The sequence below is a fragment of the Pocillopora damicornis genome, chromosome 1, assembly GCF_964200805.1.
Source record: "Pocillopora damicornis chromosome 1, jaPocDami1.2, whole genome shotgun sequence".
NCBI lineage: Eukaryota > Metazoa > Cnidaria > Anthozoa > Scleractinia > Pocilloporidae > Pocillopora > Pocillopora damicornis.
In genome coordinates, this window is record NC_142670.1 from 37,792,140 (window position 1) to 37,809,981 (window position 17,842).

Sequence of the window (17,842 nt, forward strand, 5' to 3'; positions counted from 1 at the left end):
CTTGCTGAAGCACATTGGATCCCAAGACGTGTTTAGAGGGGAGGAGATATTCAAATTTGTAGACGTTTTAATAATTAGTTTGACCTTCAAATTGACCGCTCAAAAAGCTGTCACGTAGTACGAGAAATAATAATTAAAAAAGCCTTACTAACAAATCGTACTCGATTCAGTTTAACATTTTCTTTCCCAAGCTCCAGGGAGTGTTTCTAAATGAATATTTGCTAATTCACTGTAGTTCGCTGTCGTTAAATGACTAAACATGATCTCGTTCTCAAAGCCATCATTGGCCAAGACCGGCTATCACTGCAACAAGTCTGGGAACGAGATAATGGGCATGTTTCATTAATTAAACGTGTCGCAAATATATTAAACTAGACATGGCGTTCAGTCGGCAAGAATTGAAAATCATTTCGAAAATTCAGCTGGTAATGTCAGTTATCCTTTTTACACTCGGCATCGTGGACCATTTTGAAGTACGTTACATATACCTCAGCCATTTGTTGATGCCATGCTGGATAGCAGCTCTTGTAAGTACACGTGCCCAGAACATCGAACTACAGGTGTTTTATTGTCTACGCTCGTGCTTTTGACACGATTTAAATACGAGAAATTCGAAGTTCATGGCGAAGATGTAAAACTCCTTTTTGCTGGTGCTTCTCTTCGTTTTAATAATCCGACCACTGTGACTAAATTTCACACAACCCTCACAGCTACTTTTTTACCTAATGGCGCTCAATATTTAGCCTAAGAGCTAGCGATAAGTGCTAACAAGGTATGGTGTTCATAAAGTGAATACAAATATTTTTACGGCTGCGAAAGTTAGATAGGGAAGCGAAATCTGTTCTTCTAAGAAAAGTCAAAGTTGAGACTACAGAAGTAAGATAGAATTGTTTATATTGCCGTAGAGGAATTAATTTTATAAGCGGATAGGACGTAATACCATACAAAATTAGTTGACTGTGTAAAGCATGGCAGTAGTCTTAAACAAGACATTTAATTCATTCGCACCAAGACGTAATATTGAGATGAGTTCAATATCAGCTCAGGCACTCAAACGATTCCGAGTGCAATTAGGAACACAGTAAATAAGCAAGAGTAGCTAAACATGCAGAGTTACCTTTTGTACACTGAATTATCTCTCTCTGATTTTGTGTTACCTGAAAACTGCATTTTTCAGAGTCGATAACTGATTTTTGTCTGTATTGTATTTAATATGAAATATAATGAAAAAAATCATAGAATACATGAACTATTGGGGGAAGGAAAATTAATTATTTTTTCACAACAAGTGCACGCCGTTTGAAATCAAGTCGTCATACCGCCGTATCGCAAGGCAAAGCTTATTATATTATAAACACTGCGCCGAGTCGAAGTTATCGGTTATTATGCCCGATAGGAGAGCGGCATTCGGATCAGTTTAGGTTGGGCTGTGTTGGCACAATCCAGAAGGAAGCCGCACTGTATTTATGATGTGTCGAATCCCATGCATAATTTATTGCAATGTTTTTCGATGCAACGCTTATGATTTCCTTATAACTGAGTGGTGAGAACAGCCGTGGGGAACTTTTTTTAACCAAGTTTCAACCTAACTCATTACAGTATTAGTATAGGTAATCAAATGACTTCTAGTGCCATTTGGAATAATTAAGCACGAGTAAATTAATTTTTTTTGGAAGACTAACAAAATTGTAGTATTTTTGTGGTGCAATTTGTAGTCTTTGAAAAATTTACTAGTGAAGAAATGTAAAATGGTTACCGTGTTTACATAGCCTGATGTAAACACGCGGGAGGTTGGGAGAACACGAGATAAGCGTAGGAAAGCAGCTTGTGCGTTCGATTAAAACAACCGCGCACGATCAAAACAATAATATACAATGATATTTAACATCTTTTAATAAATACTCCCTCGGGTTTTGAAACTCGTCTGCAACCGTATAAACAAGCTTGTAATGGTTTTGTAAACACAACTCTTTTTCAGGCATTTTACTTGATTTCCAAAACCTAAATTTTGCTTCTTGCTTGGATAGGTTGTGCCAGCGAGCATTATGGGATTTATTCTGGCAATCAGTTCCAGACGCTCCCCGATTCTGGTGAGAATGATTACAAATTTATATGTTATTAGAAAGAAACTGTGGTGCTGCGTCGGTGGGAGAGTATAGCAGGTAATTTAGTGTTAACAACTAGGTTGAAAACGTAAATTGGCCACCGTAAAGAGTAAAAAAGCTGACGTTTCGAGTGTAAGCCCTTCGTCAGAGCAATAGGAGGAATTGTGGGTTGTGTGTGGGTTTATGGTGGCCAATTTACGTTTTCAACCTAGTTGTTAACACTAAATTACCTGTTATAAGATTAGTTATGCGAAAAGAAAATAACATCTTACTTACGTGTGATGTAGATCGCGACGTTTCGACTGCATACCGCTAGTCTTCTTCAGGTGATGAGGTCGACTGGTCATGCGTGATCTTGTAAAGCATGATGCTCTTCTGTGATTAGTTGTTTTTCAACAGCTCTGATTGGTGCATTTCGATCCTTGCTGTTTCACTCAGTGATATGCTCCCTCGGCGGTCCGCTGTCGCAAGGCTCTCCTGTTCTTGTGTTTTTTCGTGGGCATCCATGCTTCTGGAATTTCTTTTCAATTATCCCTGTTGATGTTGTGAGAGTGAAGTCTTGTATAAATTGCCTCTTTGACCTTGCGCGTGTAGTAATAAGGGTCACGATCAATAAACCTTACTTCGTTCCAGCGTGGCTTGTGTCCGGTGTTGTGAGCATGCTCTGAAACGGCAGAGGTCTCGGTATGGGCGAGTCGGATGTCTCGATCGCGCTCCTTAACCGCAGTAGCTTTGAACTCGCTGGCGGGTTTGGCACTGTTGTTTGGTTTTACGGTCCTGGTAAGTTTCTTCAATAAAGAAAAAGGATAACCGTTAGAAACCAGAACAGATGACATATATTTTTTCTCCTCGGAGATGACAGAGGGTTTTGTTACGAGACGTTTGGCGCGCTCGTGAAGGCACCTAGCAATACCACGTCTTTCTGATTGAGGGTGGTGTGAATCATACGTTAAGTATTGATCGGTGTGCGTGGGCTTCCTGTATGCGCTGGTAGTGAGGCGGCCGTCAGGTTCTCTTAAAACTGCGGTGTCTAGGAAGGCGAGTTTGTTGTCATTCTCTGTCTTCATGGTGAAGCGGATGGAAGGCTGCTGGTTGTTTAGATGCTGTAAGAAGTCATCCACGTTTTCGCGATCCAGGATGGTAAAGGTATCGTCCACGTAGCGTTTTCAGATCCTAGTCTCGTAAGATGATGTAGTTATCGCCTATTCTTCGAAACTCTCCATGTAGAGGTTAGCTAATGAACAGCGGAAACCGGACTCCCTATGGCGGCGCCGTCTTTTTGCTCGTAAATCGATCCGTTATACTGGAAGTATGTGGATCTCAATATGAAGGTCAAAAGGTCAGTGATCTGTACAGGCGTTAGCGTGGTGCGGTCTGCAAGGCTAGGGTCGTCCTCGAGTTTCTGCAGTGCGGCTTGTACAGCGGCGTCCATAGGAACGTTGGTAAACCGCGACTCTACGTCGAAAGATACCATGATCTCGTTGTCTAGGATCATCTCATTGCTGACGGTGGATACGAAGTGAGCTGAATTGGTCACGGTGTACCCTGACTTTCCTGTTAGAGGAGACAAGTTGTTGGCTAAGTAAGCGGATACATCATATGCAAAGGTGTGTTTACGCACGACACATTAGGTCTTAGCGGTATACCGGCCTTACGGATCCTCGGTAAACCGTAGATTATAAGCGGCTGTTTGTGTCGGGGTCTGATCTTGTTGTAAACGGCCTCTGATAGATATCCACTTCGCTTCAAGCTAAGCAGCTTTTCCGATAACTTGCAGGTCAGACGGTCTGTCGGATCTTTGTTAAGGAGCTGGTATGGTCCGTTCTCAATGAGCGTAGACATTTTAGCTCGGTAGGTGTCGGTATCCATGACTACACTAGCGCGCCCTTTGTCTGCCGGGAGAAGACTAGAAGTATGCAGTCGAAACGTCGCAATCTACATCACACGTGACTACATCGTGAGACAAAGGGAAAACTTAGCTTTTATTTTTAAAACAGTTGTTCACCAACGTGAAAGTAAATTTCCAGCACTTAAGGTTATTTCCCATCTTCAGAGGCCGAAAAAAAATCGTTTTTCCTTTCTTCCTATAAGAAAACGTTTTGAAATCTTTAAAGGCACCCGATTTATTTAGATAAACGTATTTTCAAATAAAAATTATTAAATTAGGAGGGTGTAATAATCTCGAACCTAAACAAGTCCCCTGGGGGAATTTTCGCGGCAACCGCTCGTCTTAGGGCTCGTTTTTCAAGTTATTTGTATATTTTGTTTGCATCGCGCACTTCACAGCAGAATGGTACTCTTTCTCTCTTCTTTGGACCTGTTTTCTCTCTGTTTGTTTGTTTGTTTGTTTTTGTTTTATACTGGACTTTCTTCCGCTTTTGATTTTTCCATGAGAAAAGATTTTTCCATAAGCAAAGAGCATGCATATTTATATTTGAAGTTCAGAAAATGATTGCCTTCTCCTCTGATATCATAATTTCAGATAAATTGGCTCACTTCAATTAGTATTGCCTCTGTTGTGGTTTCTGCGGTGGTACTTGATGCGTATTCGTGGGCTTTGAAAGTTTTATTGCATTTCAAGTACTACAAATACAATAATACAGAGGGTTTTCCCTTCTTTTGGGTTAAAGACGCAAAAATCAAGTTTGAAGACCAGGAAAACACCATGATAGCCATACATGCCTTGATTGTCATATTTACCATCTGTGAGATCATTCTCGCCGTGGCAACTGCTCGGAGCAGTGAAGCTGGGCGTCAGTCGCCGCAGGAAAATCAGGTATGTTGCGCTACTCAGAAAAGAGTTATTAACCTTTTACACCTTAACATCAGGATACATTTTCTCTAAACATTCTCTATACATTTCCTATGATATTGACAAAGAGAATTTGTTAAACGATTAAGAGCCTCTTTAGTTGCTGATCATTTCCTTTATTCTCATGACCTCAATGTTTGTTTTAGGGATGATACTGATATGAGAAAATAGTTACTAATCAGTCTTAAGGGTTAAAGGGTTAATCGAATAGGGCACTGAAGTCTAAAAGTAAGGGCTCTCGCTTCATTTCCTCTTCATCATCCTTTGCTTTCGCTCGACGACTTACTTCCTACGTCTCACCTTACTTCCCTTCGCCATCCTCCATCCCTGTGGCCTCCCCCCTTCCCCCAACCTCACCTTCCACTCTTTCTCTCTTTATTCCTCCCTCACTTTTTCTCTCTCCTGTTCCCTCTCCCTTCTCTCTTCCTCCTTTCCATCTCTCTCCAGTCCTCCCTCACTTTTTCTCTCTCCTGTTCCCTCTCCCTTCTCTCTCCTTCCTTTCCATCTCTCTCCAGTCCTCCCTCACTTTTTCTCTCTCCTGTTCCCTCTCCCTTCTCTCTCCTTTCTTTCCATCTCTCTCCAGTCCTCCCTCACTATTTCTCTCTCCTGTTCCCTCTCCCTTCTCTCTCCCTCCTTTCTATCTCTCTCCAGTCCTCCCTCACTTTTTCTCTCTCCTGTTCCCTCTCCCTTCTCTCTCCTTCCTTTCTATCTCTCTCCAGTCCTCCCTCACTTTTTCTCTCTCCTGTTCCCTCTCCCTTCTCTCTCCCTCCTTTCTATCTCTCTCCAGTCCTCCCTCACTTTTTCTCTCTCCTGTTCCCTCTCCCTTCTCTCTCCTTCCTTTCCATCTCTCTCCAGTCCTCCCTCACTTTTTCTCTCTCCTGTTCCCTCTCCCTTCTCTCTTCCTCCTTTCCATCTCTCTCCAGTCCTCCCTCTCTTTTTCTCTCTTTTGTTCCCTCTCCCTTCTCTCTCCTTCCTTTCCATCTCTCCAGTCCTCCCTCTCTTTTTCTCTCTCCTGTTCCCTCTCCCTTCTCTCTCCCTCCTTTCCATCTCTCTCCAGTCCTCCCTCTCTTTTTCTCTCTCTTGTTCCCTCTCCCTTCTCTCTCCCTCCTTTCCATCTCTCTCCAGTCCTCCCTCCCTTTTCTCCTCCTCCCATACCTCTTTCTTTACCTCCCTTCCTTCATTTCTTCCTCTATTCTTTTCAACCTCTTATTCTATCTCTCTTCCTTCCATTCCCTTCATTTTTTCTTCCCAGACTTCTCCCTCAATTCCTCCGTTTCTTTCTTTCTTCCATCAATTCTTCTTCTCCTCCACCTTCTCTTTCATCCCTCCCTTCCTTCGTCTCTTTCTCCTTTTCTTTCTCTTTCTGTCTTTCCTCCTTCCCTCCATTTCTCTCCCTCTTCTTCCCTGTCTATCTTTCTGACCTTCCTTTCTTTCAGGCCTGTCCCGATTGTGCCCGTAAAATGCTAGAAGGTTGCTCTCTGAACGCCAAAAATTAGCTAAAAAATTGACAAAAGTTCAAAAATTAAAAAGTTGCTACCTAATGTTTAAAAAGTGGCCACCTAAATATCTTGGTATTTTCATACAAACGTTAATTAAAAGCTATATTTTTCGATCTGCGCAGTAATAAACTTGATTTTAAAGAGCTGTTTGCGAAGAAAGGCGGCCTCTAACCATCTATTTCTGAACGATGTTAACAAGTTTTTGGATTTTTGGCACTTTTTTAGCGAAGTTTTCGTTGTGTTGTTCAGCAAGCAACTTTCAAGCATTTTATATACTTCTCCTTCCTTTTTTCTCGTTATTTAACTTGATATTTCTTTCCTCTCTTTTAGTCTGGCTATCCGTATCATCATATCGAAAATGGACAAGTACCTATCCAACTGCAGGCTTTTCCAACACAAGCCATGATGACCATTCCGATTCTGGAGCCAACTAGGAATGGTAGCTTCCAGGGGCCACAGCGCATGTAGTCACTAAATGTTCGTTTTTTTTGCTCAGTGGCCTTGTAATATCGCTTTTTTTAAATATCATATTTAGCTTAAAAGCAATAGTATGAGCGGTATAACCAACGATGAAGCTGCGATCTCGTGGCAAAAACTTACGTAACGTAAAGAAACGAAACGTAACTGTAACGTAACGCAAATGAATTGTATTCCAACAAGGCTTCAGAAGCTATTATATATTAGAAATAAAGTAGCAATTATTGAGGAAAAAAAATGTTGAGCAATAATAATTGCTTAGGGTTAGATCTAGTGCAGGTGATTAAATACTAGTTATCAAGCATTTAATTACACCCTCCCCCCCTCCCCCCACCCCCACCCTTCCCCCTTCTCACCACCCTCCCCCCCCCTTTCCCACTCAGCTCCATTGCTTTTGTTGTTTTACCTCAGCCAAGGCTTTGCTTTCTTTGATATTTGAATGATACTTGCGGGTTAGCTCTACCCAGATCAATTCATTGTCAGCGCAGCCTATCTCTTTATTACACAGAACCGCTCGCAGAGGGCAGTCAGTTTTAAATTGCATCTATTATCGTATAAACCGTGGTGTTTTACAAGGATTTCCAGCTCTAAGGAAAACCGTAACAGCACAGGTGAGAACATCCATGATTTTCTCTTTCACCTACCCCTCCCTTGTTACATAACCACGCAAACAGCCGGTAAGGTCCTGCGGTGCCCATTGACATCATCAGTCGTATAAATCGTTGTTTGAGTCTGCCAAAGAGTCCAGTGAAATGGCGTCCAACAAACGATACCTTACAATTATCTCGATCGCTCAGCTTGTAATGGCAGGTATCCTCTTCGTTCTCGGAATGGTAGATCATTTTGAAGTTCGCTACATGTATGCCAGTCTTATATTGATGCCAATTTGGATTTCTCTTCTTGTAAGTACAGTATATTTCTCATAAGAGTGCAATTGCAAATTGTAAAGTAGTCTGTGATTGCATTTTCCAGCAGAGGGTTTAGGTCCGGAAAAGATGCATTGATATTGAATCTTGTCGTTCTAACTAAGTATCTAGTCGTTACGGTGTTCTAATCTCGTTATTTTGGGACAGGATTTACTTCGAAGCTTAAAGTGAAATGCTGTTCAAATCTCTCATACTACGAATTTCGGGCGAATGTATTACGTAGAATCACATTTCACTGGATAGTCTGAAACCATTAGGTTTCATAACCCTTCCACCTGCAAATATCTTGTCCGCAATTCTTTCGATAAGAATACAACTACACTCTCAAGCTGGGTCAGGATATGATGACATTGGAGACGTAGAATACAAAGTTCGCCCTTCAAAAGCGAATCGGTCGTCTGTGACCTTGGAACATTCAACTATTGTTGTTTTTATATGTTGAGGGATCAAAGTAGTTCGAAGATTGAGAAATATATCACAGTACTTCGATAAAACAGTCCGAATTATTCTAAAGTTATCTAGGGATATCTCTCAGTTTTGCTACAGAGTCAACAAATTAAATATTGCGCAGGATGTTTTACACAAGCGGAAGTGGACCAGAAATGCTAATGAGCACATTGCCAGACGAAGGGAACTCGATTATTTGACCCCGAATTTCTCTTTTAGGAACGACTTAAGCTTTTTGTTTAAGACGTGGTCACCTTCCAGATGTCTTACATACGCTGATGATACCCAACTGTATCTATCGTTCAAACCGAATTCAGATGTAGATCAGCACGATGCTATTACTGCTATGGAACAATGTGTGAAAGCCATACGTAATTGGATGCTGGCAGAAAAACTAAGGTTAAATGATGATAAGACGGAATTTTTGATAATTGGAACCAGACAGTAGTCGACGAAAGTCAAAGTCGACCATCTACCTATTGGTAACGTTAGAGTAACTCCAACAGAGTAAAGAACTTAGGAACATGGTTCTATGCGAACACTAGTCTCACTACACATATTAACAACACATGTAATGCAGCATTTTATTTCTTATATAATTTAAGGCGCATCAGGAAATATCTTCCTAGAGAAACTGCGGAAATATCAGTTTCATGCGTTAGTAATAGGAAGAATAGATTAGTGTAATCGCCTTCTTTTTGGAGTGTCTGATATTCATTTAAATAACCTGCAAAGAGTTCAAAATACAGCAGCCAGGTTAGTTTGCATTGTTCCTAGATTCTGTCATATAACACCAGTTTTACGTTCTTTGCACTGGTTGCCTGTTAAATTGAGAATTAATTTCAAAATTTTAGTTATTACCTTTTTTATAAGGCTATGTTTGGCTTTGCTTCCAGACAAATTAAATGTCTACAATCAGTGTATATGACATCTGTCGATCAAATATAGCCGGAAAGCCAACATTTTACAGAGATTGCGTTTCTTCCACAATAAATTGAAGATGTGAATAAATTTACCACGAATCTACAGCTTCGTTTGTCTCTCTTCCTAATCCTACTTCAATGTCTCCTTCCACTTTACCATTTATTACTAATTTACAATTTTACGACGATCATTCGAAATGCACTTTATCATTTCCGTGCTCATGTCGATTAATCGATGTCCTTCAGGGACTTGTCAGCTGGAATATAGAAATAAGTACCTTCTCAAATAGTAACCCTATTGAAATCAACACTAGTAGTAATCGTTTACATTTTATAACTAGTAATCGAGGGGTTGAATATTCTTCTAACTCTTTTTAAGGTCATACCCATTGGCATCATGGGATTGGTTTTAGTCATGAACAGATCTACACCCTCCTCAGCTTTGGTGAGAATTAAAATAGCATAATACTCTTAAATGTCGATCCAGGTAATAGGTGATGTATGTTTGACTGATCTTTTTGTTTTTTGTTTGTTTGTTTGTTTTTTTTATTTTTCTTTGCCTCTTCTCGACAACTTTCTCGCCGAGCGTGCCCTTTAAAGAATATTATGGTGTTTGACCGAGAACGTTGTACCTCTAAAATCTTAACGTTTAAAACACGTGTGATTTTACGCCATGAAAACTTAGCTTCCCGTGCCACTGATTATTGCAGATGAGCGGCCTGAGGTCTGTGAGCATTGCATGTGCTGCTGTATCAGTTTTAACCACATTTACCTATGCGATGGCACTCAATAGCATATTATTCATCAAATATATGGAGGCAAAAACTGAATACCAGAAATCTCCATGGTTTGCCGATAAAGACGTAGAAATCGAGTTCCAGAAAGAGGAAAAAACCATGATAGCTGTACATGTCTTGATTATCATGTGTTCCATCCTCGAAATTATACTTGCCATGGCTAGTGTTCGGACCGCAAAGGCCATGGCTAAGGAGCCACAGGATACTCAGGTTTGTGAAGTTATTCTCTATGCAGTTAATAAATTAGATATGACAACGATAAAAGAACTTATGATCCGAAAGCACCATATCAAAAAAAATCAATAACGCATCTTGTTCTTTTTCAGCCGGTATTTATTTATTTATTAGAAGGAGAGAATAGGGTGACATTACGTTATCCCGATGTAAACGATGTTATCTTTAAAAAGATCATTCAAGTACTAGTGTAATTTCTTTGTTTGGCAAACGAGAAATTTTTCAGTTCAGATTTGCGATACGATAGGATTTTAGGGATCGGTCATTGTATGTCACCTTACGGGACTTTGAGGACCGGGGGGTTTTGTTTGTTTGACAATAAAATTTACCTCATCCCCTCCCCCCCCCCCATCAAAAGGCTCTGGAGTATTTTTGTGATCCCCACCTCCCCTTATTCGCGGTCAATTGTCCACAGACCCCCCCCCCCCTTTATACTCGGTTAACGACGAATGGTCCACCCTCCATTCCCCCTGAAATTCATGTGACCTCCGACCACCCCAGCGATGAATAACGAACTAAGGGGAATTGGGGAATCGGAAGGTTTTGTTTGTTTTACAATAACAGTTACCTCATTCCCCTCTGAGGCTCTGGAGTATTTTTATGATTCCCCTCCCCCCTTCCCCCCCCCCCCCCCATTGGAGGTCAATTTTCTACAGTTCCCCTTTATACTCTATTAGCGACGACGACTGTTCACTGTTCCCCTCCGTTTACCTCAAATCCAAGTTATCCCTCCGAATTAAAAACCTCCCACCCCTGCCCCCCTCCACCCCCTCCACCCTTAGGTGATGAATGATGACTATTACCTTACGTAAAATATTTTTCATTATATCTAATCAGCAGGCAAGCGTTGCTTATCGTCTGGTGGCAGAGGAAGATCTCCCTTTGTTATTCTCGAGTTCAGATCAAGAGGCAGCTTAGATGGTATCATCTCCATACATTGCTGTACAGACCCTGTCCCAATCACACATCACGCTGAATTTCTTTATTAAATCACACATCACGAAGAATGTTTTTAACCAGTCACGCGTCTCGTGAAAAGGAGTAAGTACGCCAAGCTAATACTGTAAGATTTCAACCTATCGGATATATTATCAAAATCATATTGTATCCATATTTTTCAGTCTGGAATGAACTGCGTTTCACTTATCATATTGCTTTTTGCCAGACAAATAAAGACGACTTACTGGCTCCGGGAACGTTTACTCGGGCTTCGTATCGCAATATCAAATCGTACTTTTCAGGTATTGAACATTGTAAAAACAAATTAAAGAATCAGAATATTTAAAACAAGAGTTAAGCATACGTATTTACTATTCAAGTATTCAATCCTCTTCATCCAGTAGCTTGTTGTTGCCTCACCTTCGAAGTTCTTTTCGCGAAGATTTTATACTTTTTCAATTCAACATCTGAGATGTTTGTCTGGACATCATAAACATCATAGTTTGTTGTTTAATAAGTCAGTAGTCGTTGTTTTGACATTGTTTTCACGGTTTGAACTCAGTTTGAACTCATATATGGCTCACTAGTTATCTCGCACGAGCTAGTATGAACTTTGCTATGAACTTTGTATGAATTTTGAACTTTCCACTCGTGGCTCCAGGAGTCTTGCGTACGAACTGAGTAGACGTCAACTCCACCTTTACTATTATTTGATACAAGGGCAACCCGCTTTAAGTCAAAGCTTTGCCCAATTCCCTTCTGTGCAGCACTGTCTTTATGTCAGTAAAGGATATAACGTGGCTTTTAAATTCGTTTTGGTCTTATGGCGACCTTGGAAAAATTTTGTATACCGCTAACTGGTACACAAAATTTTTCCTTGTGTACTGGCTCATTGCTTGCCTTACCATCCCCTCGGACGGCATAAACTGACACCAAAACTCTAACTCAGCCGTTTGGGTCGTTTGCGTCGACGTTCTTTCGGATCCTTCATTCGATAGATTTGGATACTTTCTAGTCTTTCTGGATACGATGTGACGCACCATCACGACCTGGCGGTCGACAAAAATAACACTGAAGGTCATTGTCCTGGTGCAAATGTTAACTATATCAACTTACGGTTGCCACGGTTTATTAATTCTTGTTAAGACTCTATTTACTTTAAATGATTGGTATCCGTCTATGTCAGAGAGCGTTCACTTATCACGGAAATCTAATGAGTGAGTCTCGTAAATCACGTGTCACGCGCTTGTAAACTAGCAAATCACGCATTATGTTGTAATGTCCGGTCCTGCGTCACGTAGATAATTTGGGTTCAACCACGCGTCACCCTGCAAATTTTGGGGCCATCACGTGTCACGCAAAAACACTTTGCCACCCTCCTCACTGACGAGCTTCTCAGCTTGAAACGAAATGGAAATCTATCTTAAACTATCTACGACAAGATCAAACCTAGGCACAAAGAGCCACCCGGGATTTACGGCTTACCTAAGGTACACATGCCCAACACACCGTTAAGACCAATTGTATCTTGCACCTTTGCTTACGATTTGTCGGCATACCCAGCCAATATCCTGCCCCCCTTGACGGTAGTTACGAAAACGAAAATTTAAGACCCCCGCTACGAAAGCGAAGATCCATTACGAAAACGAAGACCCCTACGAAAACGAAGACCCATCACGAAAACGAAGATCCATCACGAAAACGAAGACCTATCACGAAAATGAAGACCCATCACGAAAACTAAGACAAATTATTAAAACAAGTACAAAGAGGTTGGTATCATCTTGTCCAAAAAGGTGATACCAAACTCTTTTGAACTTGTTTTAGCGATGGGTCTTCGTTTTCGGGGTCTTCGTTTTCTTAACTGCCCCCCCCCCCCCCCCCCTTGACAGGCAAGTCAAACTACTCAGGTATTAACTTTACGTACGCACTTCGTGTCAAAAATCAGTCACGAGAAAGTACATGATAACGAGGTCATGGTATCTTTTGACGTAGAATCGGTCCACATCATGCGTCGACGGTCGAGCCATGAGCGAAGGTCGGAAATCGAGTAGGCTTTCGAGGTGGTTAGAGGCGGACAATCGCACTGATTTTTGGCTTGGTTCTTGTACGTTTATCTACTTCTAACGTGCTCGAAGCTGGGAGGTGAGCGAAATTTGGAAGCGGAAGAAATTCTGTGAAGTTCTGGAGGCTTTCGGCCCAGACGATCCTGGAAGTTGCACGCCTTGTGTTTTTATCTTGCCTTTGGAGGGGCATCAGTGCATAGTGGGGAATTAACCGTCCCAAAACCCTGCAAAATCACTCCAGACAACACAGAAAAACGAAGGTAAGTGAACTTTATTTATCTGACTGTCATTAAGCGGATTTTGGGGATGAAATGGTACGATTTACGGTATTTATGAACATTTCTCGGGATCACTTGCGTCTTGCCGAGATCGACCGTTTGCAAATTACAAGCAATGTAAGACAACTAGCGTATCACATAACTGACGTCACGCGGCCTCAAACCCACAGAATTGTCTGTCTGTGAGGTCATACGGAGTACGCAAATTCTTAGGGCTGTTGACGTCATCAGGCGTAAAAATTATAGTCCGCCTCGGGAATTTCTCTATTGTTTCTTTGAGTTTGCCAAGGAATCCAGCAAAATGGCGTCCAACAAACGAGACCTTAAAATTATTTCGATCGCTCAGCTTGTAATGGCAGGTATCCTCTTCGTTCTCGGAATGGTAGACCATTTTGAAGTTCGCTACATGTATGCCAGTCTCATATTGATGCCAATTTGGATTGCTCTACTTGTAAGTATATTATATTTCTCAAAAGAGTGCAAATACAAAGCACTGTCTAAATTTACATTTTCTAGCAGAGGGTTTAGGTCAGCAAAACATGCAAAGATATCGGATCTTGCTGTTCTAAATAAGCATCTGGTCGTTACGGTGTTCTAATTTCGTTATTTTGGGAGAGGATTTACTTCGAAGCTTAAAGTAAAATCCTGTTCCAATCCCTCATACTACAAATGTCGGGCGAATGTTTTACGTAGAATCACATTTGACTGGATAATTTGAAACCATTAGGATTCACAACCTTCCACCTGCAACTATCTCGTCCGTAATTCTTTCGATAAGAATACAACCGCACTCTCAAATTGGGTCAAAATATGTTGACATTGGAAACGTAGAATACAAAGTTTGCCCTTCAAAAGTGAATCGGTCGTCTGTGACTTGGAAACATTCAACTTTTGCTGTTTTTATATGTTGAGCGATCAAAGTAGTTCGAAGATTGAGACATATATCACAATACTTCGATAAAACAGTCCGCATCATTCTAAAGTTATATTAGGACTTCTCTCAGTTTTGCTGTGAAGTTAACAAAATAAACATTGCGTAGGATGTTTTACACTAGCGGAAGTCGATCAGAAATGCTAATGATTGCACTGCCAGACGAAGGGAACTCGATGATTTAACCTCGAATTTCTCTTTTAAGAACAACCTAAGCTTTTATTTGTAGATAGAAGTTTTCGGAAAAATCTGTCGATGAGAGTATTTTTGGATTCAATGTAAGGCTCCCATACGTCAATTAGGTTGCGTGACATAAGTCACGCTAGCTAAAGGCTTCTGTAAAATGTCTTCTGTAAAATCAAATAAAGCCGGAAAAACAACATTTTACAGAGAATGCTTTTCTTCCACAATAAATTGAAGACATCTGAATAAATTTACAATGAATGTACTTCTTCGTTTGTCTCTCTTCCTAATTCTACTTCATGCCTCCTCCTATTTTAACATTTACCGTAATTTCGATCATTTACCCGCGCGGCAGATTACCCGCCTCGGTCAGTTTTTGCAATGGCGTGAAAAAATTTTCAACAGATCACCCGCACTGGCAGAAAACCCGCACTTGTAAAAATCTGTTCTAAAAAAATGATATCTCGGGATCTACTGAGTCGGGGAAATCGCTTGAAACGGGAAAATACTCTTTATCTGAAGGCAGTGCTAGCCAAGAAAATTCTACTAATGCTTCGAATATTCTGTCGGGCATTTAATTATGCTGCGCCGCGAAATGAACGTGTCGGCACATTTTCTGTGTGAATTGCCCTCAAGTCAGCTTTTTGACAATTAAATTCTATTATTTTCAAGTTCACTTCCCGAGTGAGCGAGAATTTGTTTTTTGAACTTAACAAAGAAACAAGATAAAACCTTTGTTATCGAGTTTTGGAGATACGTTTTCGATTTGCATCGGCTTTCATCGATAGCATTTTGAAAGTCTCTTATACACCGAATGCAAATATGGCGGAACATTCGGACGGCCCGGAAGTAATGGCGTGGAAGCGAGGCTAGTCAGTCCTCTGATGATTTGTTTTGACAACGCGTCCTTTTGACTTTGTGTTGTCGTGTAATCATTTCGCGATGCCTTCGTTCTGCTGCGTACCCAACTGCAATCAGAAAGATACACATCGTCATTAGGAGAAAAGGTTTCTTTCTTTAACTTTCCTAAAGCGCCTCTGATAAGAAAACAGTGGATACACGCAATCCGTCGAGAGGAAGGCAAGGCCTTCGTCATAACAGAGCGTACGAAAGTCTGTTCACTACATTTCAGGTCAGAAGACCTTAGGAAGTCTATCAACGGACGGATTTATATCAAGGAAGGCGGTTTTCCTTCAAAATTTGACTGGTCAGGACCTTCTCCGAAAAAAAGAAAGGCCCCGACTGAACGGCAACCGCTGCCTGCGAAGAAACAACTGCTCGCCGAAGACAACTCTCATCGCTCTGATCAGTCTGCGTCTGTAAACAGTGAAGCGCAAGAAACCGTCGAGATGTCCGCCTGTGAGTCAAGTACAAGCTTCGAAGATGACACATGTAAAACCCCAGATTTAGAAAGACAAATCGCCGAGCAAAGCACAAAGATCGGCGAACTAGAAAAGAAATTAAAGCAGGCAGAAAGTGAAATAAACAACCTTCGTCGCGAAAACATAGAATTGAATGAGAAATTGGCAGAGTGCGAACGCCAACAGAAGGAAATGTCTTCGCGTTTATTTTGTATGGATCGTTTCACGACGGACGGAGACATTTCTTTTTACACTGGTCTGTCCAGTTATGCGACTTTTATGGCCATTTTCGAGTATTTAAATCCTGGAGACAACTGTGCAAACATTCGCCCCAGAGGCAGTGTGATAGATGTCCCTGAAGACTTTTATAATTCAGACTCTGAAGATGAGGGAAATGTTCAGGCTGCAAAGAAAGGACTTCAACGAAAGCTCAAGCCACTAGATGAATTTTTCATTGTGCTATGTCGTCTGAGAAGAGGGTTCTCAGAAAAACATTTGGCTCATCTTTATGGTGTGGCTCAGTCTACTGTGAGTCGAATTTTTGTACCATGGATAAATTACATGTACTTGAAATTTGGCCAGATATGCATTTGGCCATCAAAGGAGGTTGTACAGGCAACCATGCCAACTGATTTCAAAGAGAAATTCCCAACTACGAGAGTCATCATAGACTGTATGGAGGTGCACTGTGAGATGCCCAGCAGTTTGCTGCTCAATTCTGAGTTATTCAGCTCCTATAAAAATCATGTAACACTCAAAGGACTAGTGGGCATTTCCCCGAGTGGTGCAATTACCTTCATTAGCCAGCTTTACACTGGAAGTATCTCATATCGGGAAATTGTTATTCGAAGTGGCTTCTTTTCACAGAAATTTGAGAATGGTGACACTGTTATGGCTGACAAAGGATTTCAAATTGCAGACATTTTGCCACTTGGAGTGAAACTGAATATTCCGCCTTTCCTCGGGGCAAACATTCAAATGTCTGCCGAAGATGTTGTTCAAACACAACAAGTTGCTGGGTTAAGAATCCATGTGGAGAGAGCAATTAACAAGATAAAGAACTTCCTTTTCTGGAAGGGAGAAATACCATTATGTTTATTCTCTGTTGTTAACCAGATGTGGAGTGTGTGTGCCTTTTTGTGCAATACACAAGATCCACTAATTTCAGAATAGTTTGTATCATTCTAGGGAAGGGGGGAAGGGGCTGCGATATGAAACAGACAGGGATGCTTTCCATATTGTTAATTTAGCGGTTTTAACTTCAGATTTTGGGCCTTGCCTAGGACGTTCAGGGAAAAATACTATTTTTTATACCTGCCAAGGCCTTGTTTGGATTTGGGTGTTTTTGATCACAGAAGCTTAAGCCACTCCCAGATTGGTCTCCTTCAGGGATTTCATTCAAAATTTTCAATAAGCATTCCATCTGTTTCATATGGGAGTCCTATCCCATATACTGTATCATTTTCATTAATCTTCTCGCACTTAAGAAGGACATCAAGAACTGGTTGAATTATTTAAGGCTCCCTTGTTGCCTGTGAAAGAAAATGATTAAAAGAATATGACTTTAATGTTCCTTTTAAGGTTTTCCAATATTCATCATCAAAGGGAATACATTCAATGCTCATACCCATACTTGTGTAAACCACAAAGTCACACCATCTTGCGCCTGTAACTCCCAACAGTCCCTGCACTTGGGTATAGTACTTGTGATTCCGCTTGAGTTTCAGTTCACCATTTTGATTTTCCAGAAAAAAATTGCTATCAGAACAAGCATTCAGGGGTGTGACCAGAAATTTTGTTTCAGGACACTTGACCTCCGAAAGGCCAAAGGGCATTAAACAGCCACTGTCAATGACTTTGCCAT

General features: G+C 41.0%; 5 protein-coding genes and 2 pseudogenes across 9 annotated transcripts in view; 4 read left to right on the top strand and 3 right to left on the bottom strand.

The window, feature by feature from the left end:
- The first annotated feature begins 299 nt into the window (after nucleotides 1-299).
- LOC149053682 (uncharacterized) lies at nucleotides 300-7,131 on the top strand. The gene is made up of 4 exons (XM_089210308.1): nucleotides 300-527; nucleotides 2,028-2,090; nucleotides 4,588-4,881; nucleotides 6,747-7,131. The coding sequence occupies exons 1-4, from the start codon at nucleotides 378-380 to the stop codon at nucleotides 6,882-6,884; spliced, it is 645 nt and encodes a 214-aa protein (XP_089066434.1). The 5' UTR covers nucleotides 300-377; the 3' UTR covers nucleotides 6,885-7,131.
- LOC149053683 (uncharacterized) lies at nucleotides 3,301-4,579 on the bottom strand (annotated as a pseudogene).
- Nucleotides 7,132-7,549: 418 nt separating the features above from the next.
- Nucleotides 7,550-17,842, top strand: part of LOC149053684 (uncharacterized) — a 47,085-nt gene continuing 36,792 nt past the window's right edge. The window contains exons 1-4 of one of the 3 annotated variants that reach the window (XM_089210396.1): nucleotides 7,550-7,795; nucleotides 9,569-9,634; nucleotides 9,900-10,196; nucleotides 11,058-11,510. In XM_089210396.1, the coding sequence (XP_089066522.1) occupies nucleotides 7,646-7,795; nucleotides 9,569-9,634; nucleotides 9,900-10,196; nucleotides 11,058-11,138 (594 nt within the window). In that variant the 5' untranslated portion in view covers nucleotides 7,550-7,645 and the 3' untranslated portion in view covers nucleotides 11,139-11,510. Of the gene's footprint in view, nucleotides 7,796-9,568; nucleotides 9,635-9,899; nucleotides 10,197-11,057; nucleotides 11,511-17,842 lie in introns of those variants that run through there. The other 2 variants (XM_089210399.1, XM_089210406.1) reach the window with 2 other exon arrangements.
- LOC113669165 (uncharacterized) overlaps nucleotides 13,669-17,842 on the top strand; it is a 7,693-nt gene continuing 3,519 nt past the window's right edge. Inside the window, exon 1 of one of the 2 annotated variants that reach the window (XM_089210363.1) lies at nucleotides 13,669-13,954. In XM_089210363.1, coding sequence (XP_089066489.1) covers nucleotides 13,805-13,954 — 150 coding nt within the window. In that variant the 5' untranslated portion in view covers nucleotides 13,669-13,804. The remainder of the gene's footprint in view (nucleotides 13,955-17,842) is intronic. The other variant, XM_089210367.1, reaches the window with a different exon arrangement.
- LOC149053685 (uncharacterized) lies at nucleotides 15,409-16,658 on the top strand (annotated as a pseudogene). The gene has a single exon (XR_016187871.1). The product of XR_016187871.1 is annotated as an uncharacterized LOC149053685 (transcript).
- Nucleotides 17,045-17,842, bottom strand: part of LOC149053686 (uncharacterized) — a 2,263-nt gene continuing 1,465 nt past the window's right edge. The window contains exon 2 of the mRNA XM_089210229.1: nucleotides 17,045-17,842. This exon is cut by the window's right edge and continues 1,175 nt beyond it. The gene's annotated coding sequence lies outside the window, so the exon portion shown is untranslated.
- LOC149053687 (uncharacterized) overlaps nucleotides 17,376-17,842 on the bottom strand; it is a 552-nt gene continuing 85 nt past the window's right edge. The window contains exons 1-2 of the mRNA XM_089210446.1: nucleotides 17,612-17,842; nucleotides 17,376-17,510 (exon numbers count right to left, since the gene is read on the bottom strand). The exon at nucleotides 17,612-17,842 is cut by the window's right edge and continues 85 nt beyond it. Coding sequence (XP_089066572.1) covers nucleotides 17,473-17,510; nucleotides 17,612-17,842 — 269 coding nt within the window. The 3' untranslated portion in view covers nucleotides 17,376-17,472. The remainder of the gene's footprint in view (nucleotides 17,511-17,611) is intronic.

Excerpts from the sequence above, each read along its gene's own strand:
- LOC149053682 (XM_089210308.1), top strand. The coding sequence starts at position 378 with ATGGCGTTCAGTCGGCAAGAATTGAAAATCATTTCGAAAATTCAGCTG. Across the intron at positions 2,091-4,587 it reads CCAGACGCTCCCCGATTCTG|ATAAATTGGCTCACTTCAAT; the intron begins GTGAGAATGATT and ends TCATAATTTCAG. Across the intron at positions 4,882-6,746 it reads AGTCGCCGCAGGAAAATCAG|TCTGGCTATCCGTATCATCA; the intron begins GTATGTTGCGCT and ends CCTCTCTTTTAG.